Raw genomic sequence first — 16,942 nt, 5'->3', positions numbered from 1 at the left:
CTCATTTTGAAGTTTAAGTACAGTTGTACTTTGAAGATTTCCTCTGTGGTTATCTGTATGTTAACACCTAATACCTTTGAAACAGAGTTTTGTCATATTCTGATTGCTTTTGGAATTGAAATAATGCTTTTAAGTCAGCTAAGAATATAGAAGACATGATCAAAGCAGCTGGTGGTTGCACTGTAATAAACTAAGAGATAGGGCCAGGTTGCATAATTTATTGGTGCAACCTTGGTAAATGTAAAATCTTAATAATTCTTTTTATTTGTTAACAGGTTACCATTTTCAAGAATGCTGACTTTGGTTTTTTATTATAAATCAAGTAAGCAGAGACAATTGAAGTGCTTGGGGCATAATGGACATATGGTGCTGGTTGTTTTAGCTCAGATTCACTGGAGTTTTTGTGTGTCTTGAATTCCTTTAGAAAACATTGCTCCATTTGTTTTATCAGCTGCTCTAACTGCCCTTTGTTTTGTGATAAAAATGAAAATCTTGCCCATAATCATTTTTTTTATTTTAAACGAACCACAAAACAGCGGATAAAACATTAGAGTGACTTTTCTGAAGGAATTCAAGGCCACATACAAAAACTCCAATGAGCCTGAGTGAGCTAAATCAACAAAAAGGGTCGATCTGAAATACACCATACATGTAGGTTAGTTATGCAGGCTCCAAGCCGTTCAATTTATTGGTGCTAGATGTATGGCAGAGTAGGGATGGCACACACAGTGGTTACAAGAGCACCCACCAGTGCATCCTGGATCTGATTCATGGACTTGGCTTTATATCTGGGTTGCATTTGTGGCTACAGTTTCCCATCTTTGTTCCAAGAGATTTTTCTCCAAGTACTCTGGCTGTCCCCTCTCCTCAAAACCAACATTAACAAATTCCAATTCAGTTCAGAGTCTAAGGGCCACAGGTTTGTCAGAACACATAGAACAGACTGTTAAGGACGGTGCCTTCCTAATAAAGTAGTATTTTTGTGTGGTTTATGACTATGCGGGGAAGCAGATCTTAGCAAGGGCTATTGAAATCCAAAAAGAAAATTGGGAGTAACCACGCATTCTCTAGAGATAATTAAGCAACAATTATTCTAAAAAACAGTTAAAAATACAAAGAAATGTATGGTGTTTTGTTCAAAATTGAAGCCTTTTTATCATGCATGGTTACCCCAAATTTTCTTTTTGGATACCAAGAGCACTTGCTGAGTTCTGCTTTCTCCGCATAGTTTTAAACCGCTCAAAGATATCCCTGTATTAGTAGGCACCAGCCATACCTAGGAAACCCGAATATCTCGAGATGTGCAGAACGTATGCACAGTAACAAAAGTAGGCGCCGTCCTAAAGTGTGGACTCACCCTCTTTAAAAGTAACAAAGTTGATTTATTTATTTGATTTATTTGTACTGTAACCAAGGTCCTAGCCTGAAGGGTGTCCAGGTACACTGTACATGTATCATATGGATTCCCAGTTTTTGCGAACATTTGAATGACAGTGATGCCTCTTGTATGACCAGTTTCAATTTCTGGCTAAAAAAGCCTGATTGTAATGTCTGTAAAAAATGTCTGGACAACTCTACAGTGCGTAGCTAATGGTTAGAGTGGGACTGGAACCCAGGACCTTCGGATTACATTAGTCCAGTGCCATAACCACCTGGCCACTTAGACTCTTTTATGCTGGTTATGGTGTCATACTTGATGGTCTGTGGCCCACTTGCTTATATAAACCTTCTCTATTCTATTGTCAGATTTACTTTTCAGATCATCACAACAGACACCAGTAAACAGCTGTAAAATGTCAACTGTAGCAGAAACTGAGGTAATATATTTATCAAGCATATATAGTACTGTTAGTAGTTTTTTGATAATTAATGGCACAGAGGAAATCATTGTACACTGTAAAACCATAATATCATAGTCCCCAACATGTTAATTTGTTAATACACCTGTATTTAATCATGACCTGAGCTGTAGCAGCTGTACCTGAATAAGTAAAAATATCAAAATAATACATGTACAATAATGCTATAGAAGTTGTCTACTCTTCTGTATTTTCTAGTAATTAAAATGATTCTTAAAACCAACGTTTCGACCAGTTTTACTGGTATTCTTCAGAGTTGACATCAAACTAAAATTCAATATGGCAGATCGTTGTTTGCTTAGTAACCGCATAGAGACATATCATGGTCATTAAATGATGTAAAAGTCATGTTAGAAATGCACAGGAAAATGTAGAAAATTACTTGTGAAAATTTTATCTCTGTGCTGTTTGCGATCCACCTCACAATATTCGCTTTGCACGCAAGTTTATTTTGTAAATATTTATTTTATTTTGTAGATGGTTAGGGGTGGCACAGGAGTTAATGGGTTAATAATGTTCATGCACTTAAAAGCTTGATTTGATTTTGCAGAACAAACCACTCCTAAAGACAAGACTGGATTATTTTGATTTGCTGATCAAGTTGGAAGGCCTGAATCGTATTGATCTTGATAATTTCTGTCGGTTTGTGGTCAGTGCAAGCAAATCGATGAACTTAAAAGTAATAAAAAAGTATGCTGACCTTCATTTTAATGTAATGCTTACAAAAACAAAGTGGCTTGACACTCTCTGATTTGTCAGATGGCTCGAGGTTCACACAAGGCTTTGTTGGCGGGCTTATCATGTACTTTATGAACAAATGTTTGGTTTATCAACAGAGTTGATAACTAAAGGTAAATTGGCATCTGTAAAGAGATTCGAGTGTGGATGTTTTAAGTGTAATAGCTCTTTGTCAGAGCAAATCTAACAAAGGATTCATCAGGATTTCACTCTGACAAAGGGCAGCACTGGAATCTCTTTACGGTGGCCAATTTACCTTAGTTATCAACTCTGTTTGATAAACCAAACATTCATTTCTTCTCCCCTGCACTGATGCAGCACCACAGCTTCTTTAGAAACTTAATATAACCCCCTTATCCAAGCATTTGTCATAATAACTACATCATGATTTATTTCCATTTGTATAAATGCCATGTGCTTTAACTGACGCTGAACTACAGTATTAGAGAGAGAAACCTTCCATCGTAATACGAAGTTTTACATGCTCTCATTAATGAAAATTTGTGATTTTGGAGAGGAAATTTGCCGGTTCACCATTTAAAATTAATTTTGACCACAAGCGGTGACCCCTTCTCAGGACCAGAATGGGTGGTCGGTTCCCATGATAGCAGCAATCTGGTGAAGAATCGTTTAGCAACTACTCAAACTACTTGTAACCTTGAAAGAAGTGTTGAAAATTAATATGTTAATGCACTTTGAGCTGCAGTACAACCTTAGTATTTTTGCGTGAGGTTTGGACATTACCTGTATCTAGTTTGAATTAATTTTTGGGTAAGCTTTTAATGAATAATGTTGGATGTCACAGTTACAGGTTTTTATTAATCCTATTACAATTTTGTTTTTCCAGCTTAAACCTGACACCAGCAGACTTTAAGCATAATCAGATACTGGTTCGTCCGTTAGATAGCTTCAAAAAACACAGAGCGACATTGCACCTTAACAAGACTGGCCGGATAAGTTTGTTTTTCAGGTGCCCAGATCATAATTATGTTTGATTGATGGCAATGTAAAATTAATCATTCTTTGCAGGTTTGAACCCCACCCTGCCCCACTACCCCACCAAAAGTGGTGAAATCCTTTTGATATAAAGCCACCCCCCCTACCCTCACCAGGTAAATAATTATTATTTGCTCATAGGCTGTTATGCCTACAGTTAGCTGTTTCAAACAATATGCAAAATTCACTGCAACAATACCCCCCCCCCCCACCCCCACCCAAAAAATTGTTTTGAGTGAACAATAAGCCCAGATCAGATCAGATCAGATTTGCAGGACAAGCCCCTTATGTAATCTGAAATGAATTTGAAATTGTTAGTGCACTATATTATGTGCTTAAGGCTTTGACTTGGCAAATACATAAAAAAATTTATTTTTGGGTATTCATTATCACTGGCATGGATTTGACTGTTACAAGTTTATTCTATCTTTGTTTTGTTTTTTCCTTTCTTTTTTTAGATTTAACCTTACAGAAGAGCACTTTACTCCAACACCAACTCAGCCTCTAGAAAACTACAAAAAACTCCGTAAAACATATCACTTTAACAAGAAAGGTTGGATTATTCAGGTTATCATCACTTTAACAATAATTCAATAAAAATGTGATTGGTAGAGTGCAAGTGGTTTTTCCGTTGGTAAATTAAAGTTTGATTGTCCCGACTCTGTCCATTTTCTAAATCCAAGGCAGCGACTTAACGAAAGAAGAATTACTTACAGAGCATGCATGTTCAGAACTTAAGCCTGCACTGCAGGCTAGTAGACGTGTTCCCACAATTACATATTCTGAATGTGTCCCATATTTTAACAAGAAATATTTAAATTTTATGGCCTTTTTATTCAAGGCTGTACCACCTCAGTCTATTGTGTTTAATAATTATTCCATGAGCGCGCATTGGATATGTGATTATGGATACGCGCCTCGTTGGCTATAAACATCTCATATCCAACAAGTGTGAGTGGATTAATAATAAATTAGAAACAATCAAAAAATATTGCTTGACCTTGCTGATTTCGCTTTGCAAGAACAACCAGAATACAATTTAATGGTCGCTATTTCTTGGGCAGGGTATAATTAATGGCTCATATACCATAGCTGCTAAGCTAGTCAATTATACCTGGAATTGCAATAATCCAGTTTTTAATAAATACTATTATAGAGAGTATATACTCTGGCTCATAGCACAGCAGGTCACAGGAGAGTTTAAGTTGAAGTGAGATACTTGTATCAAGTCAAAGTACATTATAGACTCCATCCCCTTCACACGACTTACATTAGCCTAGCCTACCTTACCACGCTCTGCTCCACTCTGTACCATCTACTGTCTCGACTTCATTTCACTTTGAATCAACTCTACTTTGACTTGCTTGGACTGTAATGGGGTGGGGTGGAGTGCAGCTAGTGTGGTGGGGTGGGGTGGGGCTGCGAGAGTGGGGTTCAGGTGGGGTGAGGTTGAGTTGAGTGGAGTAGAGAGTCCTGGCAATAGAGTACATTAGAGCAGTGCAGTGCAGTGCAGCAAGTTGATCATTGTTATCATACGCAGATTGGTAAGATTCCATTTGACAAGTCAGTTATCTTCATCAAGTATTTGCAAGACAATGTCCCAGAAGGAGTGTCATTTCATATGGAACTGGTAAGAAAATAATGCTACCGTGTAGTGCTCTTAGTCTTTGCCCTTCTTTGTCCATTAGCTGCTTTTTTCCTTTTTTTTTTTTTTTGAGTTGTGGCAGGCTAGAGTTTGATGTTTAGCAATTACCTAGAAACCATAGATGGGCCCTTCAAGAGTTGTATATTACCGTATATTGAGGAAGGAACACACTTTTTACAGTCTTCAAAACTGAATGTGGTTAAGTAACTTTGGAAAATTGTTTTGTTTGATGGTAAACTAAGCTCAAGATTAAGCTCTTTTACCGCTTTAAATATAGCAGTCAAGATCAGTTTATTTCAAGTTATTGTGGTAGGTACATGTATGGGTACCTCGTGTAACTCTTTCCTTTAGAAATAGCTTGATAGCCTGATGGACATCAAACCAGATGAAATCACCTCAAAAATCCTCCTTTTAAACTCATGCAAGGAATGCATGCACAATAAACAAGTTATTGTAACGCGGGGAATGTTGCTTGCTCGTTCGGTCCATCATTCCATCAATGGATCGTAAACTATCAAAAGTAATGTGACATACTCTCACACCTAAGTCTCTCCCCTCCTTCAATTACAATAAAATAATAGTAATACACTTTTTTGGAGTTCAACCAGAAAAAAAAAATCCATACCCAGGTCATCAGAAATTCCTAAGGGGTGGAGGGTCTTAAAAAGTCAAACTTTTAGAAGCAAAGTATGATGTTAAACTGGAATTTCCTAGGTGGTGGAAGGGTGCAAAACAAGAAACCTTCCATGGCGGGAGCATAGATATTTTCGGGAACTGCACAATTAAAAGAAATAACCTAAAAACACTCAACCGATGTATATAGTCTTCATACTTTTTTATTTTGGTGAGAAAAACGCTGTGTAGAAAGCCGCTCAAGTACATTGAGATTGTCGTCCAAGTTGTTACTCGTCACCATTTGAGTTCCAGAATGTTTTAAGGGCCTGTTTGGCTGTCACATGAATTTGTATGGGGGATTATTATGGTGTTTTACATCTGCACAGTCAATTACATGACTGTAAATCTCAAAATGTGTCTCAATTTCATCCACAGAAAAAAATGGAAATGTTTCCTTTTCCCTCATAACCCATGAGATGAAGTGCAACCAGTTCAAATATCAAGGAAATTATGCAAGTTTAGAGAGGAAGAAAAAGGATGAAGAGTGAAAAAGGTTTCAACAAGGAAGAGATGTGAAAGTCTTTCAGGGCTAAGGTCACAGTGTGAGGCCTTTTCACAGACATTAATGTTGATCCTGTGATAAAACCAAACCAACTTCAAATCAAACTAAACAGACCTGGGAAGGAACGTATGGACAGAAACACACGTTTCTCAGGCCATCAGATTTTCAAAGCATACTCATTAAAACATCTTGATGATGGGTTGACTTTGATCTTTAATTCATTGAATTTTAGCATAATAAAAATAAATCAAACAACCAATTGTAGTGTACAGCACTCCACTCCGACCTATACTAAATATTACACAGTTGCATTACAATGTGTCATACAATGCACCCATCAGATATGTGAGGTACATGTAACTAGTCATTGCTGAAGAAATCCTTCACAAGCGGTCTTTTCATCCAAAAGCTCTTTAGCGGTAGCATCCATCTTTTCACGCGAGAAGTCATCAATACTCAGCCCCTGTACTATCTGCCATTGATGGTTTTCAATTCTCACTGGGTAGGAGTACACAATACCCTCGGGGATGCCATATGAACCATCCGACACCACGCCCATAGACACAAACTCACCCTGCAAATGAAGATCAACACAAAAAACTTCACTCACATTATTATAATTTTTTTTATTGCTCATGTTTGTAGCTGATATAATGTGCACTCTGAATGGCTGATTTGAGGGCAGGATTCTTGATAGTCCGAGTTTTCTCTCTCTCATATATAGAACAAGAACAGTCAGTGTATTAAAACTGGTGGTTAAAAATATATACTAGTTATGCAATGCTTTTGAGTGGTATACCGTGAAATATCCCACGAGTGACTTGATTTTATTTACTATACAAATGAGCCCGTGTGTATACTAAGAAAAATCAAGTCACAAGTGGGATGTTCACGGTATACCACGAGAAAGCTCTGCATAACTAATTTATCCCATGCCACTCATTGAATTAACACAAAACGCCACTCTTTAATGCTTTACCAGCAAACACAATTATAGTGAAAAAATATTCAACAGATTGGCAACGTTTCTTGAAAGTGTATAGGTACTACTCATTAAATGTATGGAAGCCTTTGTAGGCCGCGTGGAATTCCAGGATTTTTTCGGACAATAATACCTGCTGCATACTGCAGAATATGCAACAGGTTTCTAGCTTTCTGATTGGCTGTATTCTCTATGGAATGGGATAATAACCTGTTTTATTTTACTGCTTCTCTGAAATGAAGTTTCTTAATCCCTGAGAGAGGTGTTTTTGTACAGTTTATGACTGTGGGAAAAGTATGTCCTAGCAAGGGATGTTGGAATCCTAAAAGAAAAGTAGCCTGGATACCAATGCATTTCTTCAGAGATTATTAAGCAACAATATTTTTATTTTAAAGCTTTCAAATACATACATGTACAAATGTATGGCATTTTATCTCAAACTGAAGCTTCATTATCTCTGAATAATGAACGGTTAGCTCCACTTTTCTTTTTGATTTCAACACCCTTGCTAAGATCTGCTTTGCCGACATGGTTATAAACCATGCAAAAATACCTCCACATTACATGGGCAACATCCTTAACAAACCAAGTTTCTCTTATCATCCCACGAGGCACAGAACATGTGCATAGAAACAAAAGGAGGCACAAGGTGTGTGTGCAAACACTGGAAAGCTCACAGTTGCTTTCATAAAAAATGCTACTTTGTATTTACCTCACCAGTACCAAACCACCAATCTCTCATGTGATCACAGATGGCTTTAGCAGCTGACATTGCACTGGACAACTTACGAGCTTTAATGATAGCAGCACCACGCTTCTGGACAGTCTAAAAATTCAAACAGTTTCACAAATGTATAACTGGTTATGTACAGAGCACACGCCTAATTTTATTCTGTATACATGTATATTTATATGAGGGCCACTAGTTTTTCAGTGATCACTGTTTTTATGTGTGCTACCCTCTATTTAAATAAAGTTGATTATGCCCAGTTCCTCGGCTGCTCACCTGCAGGCATGCACACACTCTGTGCAGCCATGTTGAGTCTAAGGGTCAGGTTTTCGCATGGCAAGCCTCAACCAGACGCGAATTCAGTGTGAGGCTTGCCATGCAAAAGCAAAGCTTTTAACTCTCCTGAGAGTCAACATGGCCACCATGTGATAAAGGTCTCTTGCATGTTAGTCTCTATGTAAATTATTATTTTTACTTTTGGTAGCTCATGGGAGGGTGTTTAGAGATACCTCCTTCATTTAAAGGGCAAATTAAGGTGCTTGCTTCATTTTTATATAAGGTACTTAATGACTATTTTTGCCACACAGTTCCAATCTTCTTTAATGGCGATTTTCAGGGTTATTATACCAGGTCTAGATATGATATCCACAAATCCAGTACCAATAGAAAATGGGGCCACTAGTCGTCAATTAATTTTAGTTCAGAAATCTGGAACAGATTAGATCCCACGATAAAGGAAGCAGAGTCACTGACTGCTTAAATTAAACGTGGACTGTCAAAAGCCATTTTATGATCCTTTTAGTTCTACTTTTAACTTGTGTATATATATATATATATTTTCATTAAATTCTATGATTAGGTTTTTATTTGTTCTTGGTAATTTTCTAGAGGACCCTTCTGCAAACCACTTTTGTCATGTTGACATCGTCATTAAAGATTACCCTCATCATTTTTCACATCGTCAGAGTGAAAATAAGCACTTTAATGAACAATAATAGTATTAATAAATAAAAACTGTAACACCAAGAACTGTAATGATTATCGGTTTGCAAGTCAGAAGAGTATTTGCTTGTCTATTGAAAGTTACTATCTTTAGTAATATGTTCCAGTAAGATAGGAACAATAGAATAATATTGCAGTCAATCTACATCACACATGACAGAGTTTTGAAATTTACCTGTACATGTCAGTTGTGAACCTTGCCACCGAGATTTTAGAGTTCCCACAGAAGTTTCCCTAGTTTATTGATGGTATAAAGCTACAAATTTTTCTTTATGTACAGCATGAAGTATTTCAAAGATAACAATTGTTTCCCAAGTATTTTAAATCTTTTTTTTTTTCTTTTTTGGAAAGATTTCAAAATGATTCATTTACATTTCACAAACCACCCACACCTTTAAAAACTGAAATGCAATTATAGTGGAACCCCACCTTATGAACACATTGTTAATTAAATAATATGACCACCTTGTTATTACAACCACTTTTTCTGCGCCCTGAATGAATTGAAATGCCAATCTTTTCCTTAGTTTCACAACCTTATTAATCCAACCACCCCGTTATTACGACCATGATTTTCACAGCCCCAAGGTGGTCTTTTTAATGGGGTTCCACTGTAGCTCACAAATTACTTCAGGGGACTTAACATTCTAGTGCTCAGACTTTCAAAGGATCACTCAATACCTGGATAAATTCGCCATTTAACCAGCTGTCGTCTTTGACAGCCTCTCTAACTGACACACGCTGCCCTGACAATTCAACAGTGCCATGATTGACATCAGGGTACTGAGTCGACGAATGGTTTCCCCAGATGATCAAATTGTTCACCTGCTCCACTCGAGTGCCAAGTCTGGCAGCAATCTATAACCACAATGGTGAATAGAAAAATTACATCTCCTGTCAATAACATAATGGACTCCGAAGTTCAAGATTCAACCGTTACCCTTTTCACTGTCATCAATCGCTGCAGCAGCCCAGGTGGGTTACTCGGGTATAAACGTGACGGAAGGGTCTGACGGAGCCTAATATTTTGCACCCAAAAAAATACATGGACCTTATATTGTGCGTGCACCCAAAAAAATACAAGACTGGACATTTTAGACCCAAAAAAATACATGATTGGCTTGAATTATGTAAGAACTATTAGCCTGGCGGAAATTCGAACCCAAAAAAATACGCGGTTAAATCTTCAACCCAAAAAAATACATGAGTTGAAAATTTTAGACCCAGAAAAATACATCTGACCCCCCCTCCCCCCCCCCCCCCCCCGTCACGTTTATACCCAAGTTACCCACCAGGGTGCAGCAGACCTCTACAAAAACAAAAACATTTGGCTTATTGCACTGTGATTGGTGGATTTCAATCCACTTTGCCAGTTTCTGTATTTTTGCTTTCAGCCGGTTGTCACTGTAATAATTATTGTGATTGACAGCAGTAAAATATGCAAATGTCACTGGGGATTAAGTTCAGAGTCTATAATTATTATTGAATGGTGCAGCAATATTATACAAAGGGCCAAGGGCAACCAAAAAGTTTGGAGAGTAAGGAACACTAATGTCTTTCTGAAACAGTGCAATCAACTTAGCTCACACTTTCCTTTCAAAGTTTTCACTTTTGAGTCCCTAAATTTTGTACAATCACAATTAATTCTACATGTAACTTACCTGAGCCTTGGCTCTGTTCATATCCAATCTTGTCAAACAAGTGAAGTTTCTTGCTGGGATAGATGGGGCACTTTTCTGAGCAATCAAGCAGTTTGTGTTTGCAGGGTTACCAACCACAAGAATCTGTAACATTTAGGTGAAGTATAACATACCGGTAAAAAGAAAAAGAAACATGGTCACAGCACTACACAATGCTACAAGAAATGTTTTACATATTTACAAGTCACAGGGGCTTGGTAAATCCAAACGTAATGTACATACAGTGCACGTGTAATTGAAGGGCTGCATGGAAGACGGCCCTAAGCGACTTTTGATGTAAGGTCACATTCTCCTTTATTTCACAAGCGAATATAAGGCAATTTGGAAGGAGAATGTAGCCATTTATCAGGAGTCACTTAGGGCTTTTTTCCAGGCACCCCTTCAATTTTGGGTCATGTTTATTTTAATTGTCTTTCTTTGCCGCCCCAAAGAAAAGCACAGAAAGGATAGTGACTGTGCATTATTTGTAGTATTCTTTCTCCTAATACCGTTTATAAAAAATTAAAAAATATTCATTTTTCCTCCACAATCAATCCTGCACAGTACAACTGTAATCAATATTATTATTATTTTGCTCCCAATTTCAAATCAACCTGCCAGAGTTTATATCTCTTACTAACCGAGTTCGAGGTCCAAACACAAAGCATGATGGGCCATGAATCAACGGGAAAAAACTTGGTCCATAACTTATAGTACGGACCGAGAAAACATGGTTAGTAAGATATTTATTGTATAGCTGAGGTTAATCGGGCCATCAAACTTCCAAATTTAGCAGGCCATACAGTGAAATAGGGCCGCCAAATTGACCAATCACACTGCGCGTAATAACTGGGAGATATAATAAATGAAATGCCAAGGATCTGAAAAGTTTTTTTTAAAAAATACATGTGTCTAATGATCAAATGCCAAGCAGTTACTCAACATTGCAATGTGCCTTCACTGTACATATCATACCTTTACAGCCTTCTTAGCCACTTCATCCAATACCTTCCCTTGTTCAACAAAGATCTTAGCGTTGGCTTTTAGCAGATCCTTTCTTTCCATTCCCTCCTTCCGTGGCATGGCACCAACCAAAATAGCAGCATCAATATTATTGAAAGCAACTCGCACGTCATCTGTTGCAATCACCTCTGAAATAAATTAAAAAAAAAGGCAAATTGTGTTAAATATTAACCCAGTAGCAAGTGCACTTAAGAGCAGCATGTGACTGCAGTAATGTAAGGTGATGATATAACGGAAGTTATAAATAAGCAACAATGGTGGCAACGTCAATGCAACAAAACAACTAATTTTAAGTTTAACTAAGAAAAACAATCATTCATAATGTGTGTTTTAAATTTTGGTATTAACATTTCTTTGACATCCTCTGCAGAGCAAAAATGTGAAATGACCAAATTTAAGGTTTTGTGGAGAATGTCAGCAATCATACAACCAGGCAAATTTTTTATTCTCCTTCTAAACTTGATTGTGACTCCAACCAATTTTGTTCCTTCTAGGTAGTTTGTTGTTTTTGTGCAAGTTGAACAATTTAAACTAATTGTGAAGTAGCACAAATAAAATAGATTTTCAAATGACATGTTCATTTGCGTTGCTGTCGCCACTCTTTAAGTTCCCCATTAGGCATTAAGATACACACCATGTAACAGGGGGAAGGCACTGTCCTGAAGCTCCATCACAACACCATTTAACACAGCCATCATGGGTTGAATGTCCAACAACAAAAGAGTCAGTGGCTAACAATGAATAAAAACATTATTTTTTAGTAATTTTTAGACTCAAACATGTGACTACACTGTACATGGAAAAGTAAAAAGTGGGGTTATTCCAGTTTTCACTGGATATAAATTTTGCAGGCATCCAAAACATCAGCTGAGAAATATCTTGATTAATTACATCCATTTTGAAATCACCGGTGATCCTTGGAATCTGATTGGTCCAAAAAAGTGCAATTTATTCCCAAATTGGACCATTTTTTGCTCTAAATCGCATCCTTTCTTTAGCCCATCAAAATGGAAATGAAGTAACACAAATAGAATATTAATATTGACAATGATTAACTCTGTGATTTCAAAATGGATGTAATTAAGTGGTAATTGAACTTTATGTCGTGCAATTTTGGTCTGAAATCATACTTGTGATTTCAAATCAAACTCGCGCTGCGCGCTCGTTTGATTTTGAAATCACGCGTATGATTTCAGACCAAATTGCACGACATGAAGTTCAATTACCAATATTTATAATGGTGATTGAACTGAGTGGAGTGCAATTTGGTCTGAAATCATACACGTGATTTCAAAAATTGAACAAGCGCGCAGCACGAGGATCACCAGTGATTTCAAAATGGGTGTAATAAAAAAAAATAGGCAGTCTCAGACTGCATGTGTCTCTGCAATACTGGTATAAAAATGTGATATAAAAGAATTGAAGAAAAGGGAAATGAGACTGAAATGAAAACGAAGAGGGAGGAGTGGAAATAGGATAGAGATAAAAAAATGGTTGTAAAAATGTTGCACAGAATTCTGGTGAGATTGAGATTAAGCTGGTATCGTTTACCACAAAGATTTTGTATGAGGAGAACTGTAACTTTATTCTAACATAAACAATATATTATATAATCTTACAACGTGAACCACAACTTTGTACTGAAAGCAATGCAGCAAAGTTCCAAACATAAAGTACTGAAAGCAAACTTCTAATCTGAAAAGTAGGCATAAAATGCAACAGAAACTATTAATCTATACTGAACTTATGAATGGCAAGTATCATTCTTTAACCCTTGGACTCCTGTTGTGTTTCCATAGTTTTCGCATAAATTATTTTTTTCCTAGAGCGGTTTAAAATGCGCATTAGATAAATAGATATCGTTGGCTTCCAAAATTAACTGCTTAAACTGGAATGATTAAACAAATATTTTCTGACGTAAAATAATATGGTTACCTATTAATCATTTGCCGAAAAACACACTTGAACGCAAAAATTGCTAAAATTCACGGCATGTTGATGAACACCTTTGGCATATCAAATTTCATCCCCCTTATGCACATTGTCCTTGATTACGCATCTGTCGTTTCTCAAACGCATGTATGAATTGACAAAGACACAAAAATCAACAAAAAGCTTTTCCAACAAAATATTTTATTGAAATAAACCATGCATTTGCTATTAGAGGCAAAAAATTTTCAGTTTTTTTTTGCGTGCGTGCAAACACGCATGTAAAATTTGAAGACACTCCGTGTTTGTTCAAAGCGATCACTCGCAGTAAATTCGGGCGCGTTGCGATGAAAATTACAGAAGTTACAGAATTCTGGTTCAAATCATCACTTAAACTATTTGTAAAAAGCAAATCAACGTCGGAAAACATCATTTACTGTATTGTCGCCATTGTCTTGATCCAGAAATACAATCGCTTAGATCTCGGTCAGTCGAGGATTAGCGTCGGCTTTCGATAGGATTCCATTTGGGATTCCTGTGGCATTTACACTCTTACACTTAACCCGATGACATAGTGTCTACGCTTCTCTAGAAGCCCTAGACACAAAAATAGTTGTAGACTGTCACATTGGGCAATTCCAGAAAATATCCATACCCAACAACGGACGGCTTCCATGTTTTAACCCCTCCTTGCCTTCGGAAATTCCAAAATGCGTTACCCCCCCCATGCCCTCAGAATTCCATAATCGTGAACCCCCCCTCCCCTTCAGAATTTCTGGTTTTTCTGGTAAGTACATTTTCGACTTTAGCAATGCCTATATGAACAAACGAACATGAATTTATGCCTCCTCAGGGCTGTGATCTAGCGGCGCTAGGCGACAAGCTTTACTCTTCAGCGTCAAGAAAAACCTACCGCTAGTGGCCAGGCTGTGAAAACTTCTTTTTAAGTCCGAAATTGGCTATAATAATAAACACCATTTACGGCAGTTTTACTCCTCGTTGTTTTCTTGTGCTGTTTTGGCGTTTACAAAGCAGAATAGCTCAAATTCAGACAGTTAAAATCTTTCAGCGGTCAAATATACCATCGAGTCTCGTTGCGTACTTTAATATGTCATGTAGTGTGCACGAAAAGTGTTCTCAACCCATATGCCTCATGTAGTATATATGAAATGTATCATGATCTATCGACGCTTGTCTTCTGCTTCCGCAGTCATATGTTCGTGGATAATTTTATTTTCGAACTACAAAAGTCCACTACAATAGCGTTTTCAAGGACCTCACTCTACACGTTCTACTCCAGAAATCCCACCTGTGGAATTCACCAGTGCCTTCGGATATCCAATCGTAAATACCCCCATGCCCTCAGAATTCCATTATCTTGAACCCCCCCTCCCCTTCGGATATCCTAAAAGCCGTCCGTGGTATGGTATGGATATTTTCTGGAATCGCCCATTATTAATAAATATTTAGCTACCTGATTAGATCCAAACACATCTCCTTTGCAAACGGAATAAAGTAGTGAGTAGGCTATCTGGCCAGCTGCTCCAGTGATGCACACGCGCAAGGGTTCTGCCTACAAAACAGGTAGACAATATATAAATATTATTAGTCAGTGCCCAATGCAATGGTCTGTTGAGAGTTTGCTAGGTATCATCACCTAGATGTATCCTGGAACCTTCTGTTGATATTGTAAACTAACGGTGCGTTTCTTTGGGAAAATCCGAATCCGGATTTTTGATCCAAGACCTCTTGCCACTTGCTTATACTGAATGTTTTGAAAGCAATGTCCAACATAGTAGCAGTAGTAGTAGTAACACTGATGTAAAGTACTGTACTGTAGCTTTATTAACGGTATCACTTCATTAAAAATGCTCTTCCAGCGAGCCATTTAAATATCAAATTACAAAACAATGACACTAAAAAGACACAAATATCAAATACTTAAAGAAACAATTCTACAGTTAATTGCACAAAAATTAACCTAATGAGCTATAGCTAAATAAGTATTAAGTAATGCAAAGTCTCTCTCAGTCCGTCCCAGTTCCAGACAAAGTCAGAGCCTACTTGAAAGAGTTGAATTTTGTCTCATGTTTAAGTTTGTTGCCAAGGTCCTTCCACATAACAGCCCCCATATAGCTAAACACCCTCTTAGCAGCTTCAGTATCGGGCCTGGGGCCCATTTCTCGAAAGTCCCGGAAACTTATCAGGCCCAAAAAGTATATCTCTAACTGTTCTTTCGCCAATTACAAACTGATTACAGACATGGTATTTGGCCAATGTTTTCATATTATTATAAGATTTTAAAATTTAGTATTCAAAGGTAACAAAAATTGACTTCTGTTGAGAAACATTTATCACCAAAATCACTTATCGGGCCCAGTAAGTTACCGGGACTTTTGAGAAATGGGCCCCTGGACACAAAAACATTGTTTGAGGAGCCTCGTACATTACATCAGTAATTTGAAAAAACAATCAACAGTACAGCATACACACAGTAGTCTGCAACACTTTTTGGAGCTGCGTTCTATTTGTAGCTTCAACCCACATTTACCAGGGGGAGGAGGGGGGGGAGGGGATGATACTGAAATGACGGCCCAAACTGCATTCTCCTGAGGCCAGCACAAATACTCGCACTGCGTTAATGGTAGCTACAAGACAGTTTATACCACACAATTTACACAATTATCTTGGTTCCTTTTAAGGTCCATAACCAACGAGAGAACTGAGGATTTTATAAATTTTTTATCCTTAAAAAATGACAGGTCTCTGGTGAAGGACTTGCACCCCTACTGGAATGCGCCATCTAGCTACATAAGGTACATAGTAGAGATTGTTAATTCAAGGGATAAACGAAATCACAAGAGACAAGAGATAAACTTTTCTCTTTTCCAACTTATTACTTTGAAGTAAAAAGTCACCATGAGTCAGCTAAAGCTTCGTGAATTGTGTCGAACGGTCAGCTCCAGGTCAACTCATTTTGGTCAACAGCGGACGAAACAGAGTCCATGAAACGCCGCCAAAATGTCGGAGATGAAGGAGATATATTTCATGGTTATGTACTTACCATCGTTTCTGCAATGAAGGACAAATCCAATGAGGTGCTAATACCTTGCTTACTGCTTTTCAAAGTTCCGTGCCGTGCCACGCTGCACGTCCGAGAGAAATGAAGTTTAATGTTGAAA

The 16,942-nt window shown here is 37.6% G+C and overlaps 3 protein-coding genes across 4 annotated transcripts in view; 2 read left to right on the top strand and 1 right to left on the bottom strand.

The window, feature by feature from the left end:
- LOC146489540 (small ribosomal subunit protein uS10m-like) overlaps window positions 1–6,461 on the top strand; it is a 24,330-nt gene extending 17,869 nt beyond the window's left edge. The window contains exon 9 of the mRNA XM_085109356.1: window positions 6,448–6,461. The gene's annotated coding sequence lies outside the window, so the exon portion shown is untranslated. The remainder of the gene's footprint in view (window positions 1–6,447) is intronic.
- LOC146489539 (uncharacterized) overlaps window positions 1–6,674 on the top strand; it is an 8,179-nt gene extending 1,505 nt beyond the window's left edge. Inside the window, exons 3-9 of one of the 2 annotated variants that reach the window (XM_085109375.1) lie at window positions 276–322; window positions 1,747–1,817; window positions 2,410–2,549; window positions 3,445–3,567; window positions 4,052–4,160; window positions 5,134–5,223; window positions 6,289–6,674. In XM_085109375.1, coding sequence (XP_084965501.1) covers window positions 276–322; window positions 1,747–1,817; window positions 2,410–2,549; window positions 3,445–3,567; window positions 4,052–4,160; window positions 5,134–5,223; window positions 6,289–6,321 — 613 coding nt within the window. In that variant the 3' untranslated portion in view covers window positions 6,322–6,674. Of the gene's footprint in view, window positions 1–275; window positions 323–1,746; window positions 1,818–2,409; window positions 2,550–3,444; window positions 3,568–4,051; window positions 4,161–5,133; window positions 5,224–6,288 lie in introns of those variants that run through there. The other variant, XM_085109378.1, reaches the window with a different exon arrangement.
- On the bottom strand, window positions 6,609–16,942 carry LOC146489538 (malate dehydrogenase, cytoplasmic-like). Its single transcript, XM_085109346.1, has 8 exons — window positions 16,825–16,942; window positions 15,235–15,333; window positions 12,466–12,562; window positions 11,784–11,959; window positions 10,791–10,913; window positions 9,811–9,987; window positions 8,110–8,223; window positions 6,609–6,989 (listed from the first exon to the last, which is right to left on the bottom strand). Exons 1-8 carry the CDS (start codon window positions 16,825–16,827, stop codon window positions 6,780–6,782), a joined length of 999 nt encoding a protein of 332 aa, XP_084965472.1. The 5' UTR covers window positions 16,828–16,942; the 3' UTR covers window positions 6,609–6,779.

This window comes from Pavona decussata, unplaced genomic scaffold (genome assembly GCF_977016875.1).
Source record: "Pavona decussata unplaced genomic scaffold, jaPavDecu1.1 SCAFFOLD_6, whole genome shotgun sequence".
Lineage (NCBI taxonomy): Eukaryota > Metazoa > Cnidaria > Anthozoa > Scleractinia > Agariciidae > Pavona > Pavona decussata.
Note: the sequence above shows the minus strand (reverse complement) of the source record. Positions and strands in the feature narration are given on the sequence as shown.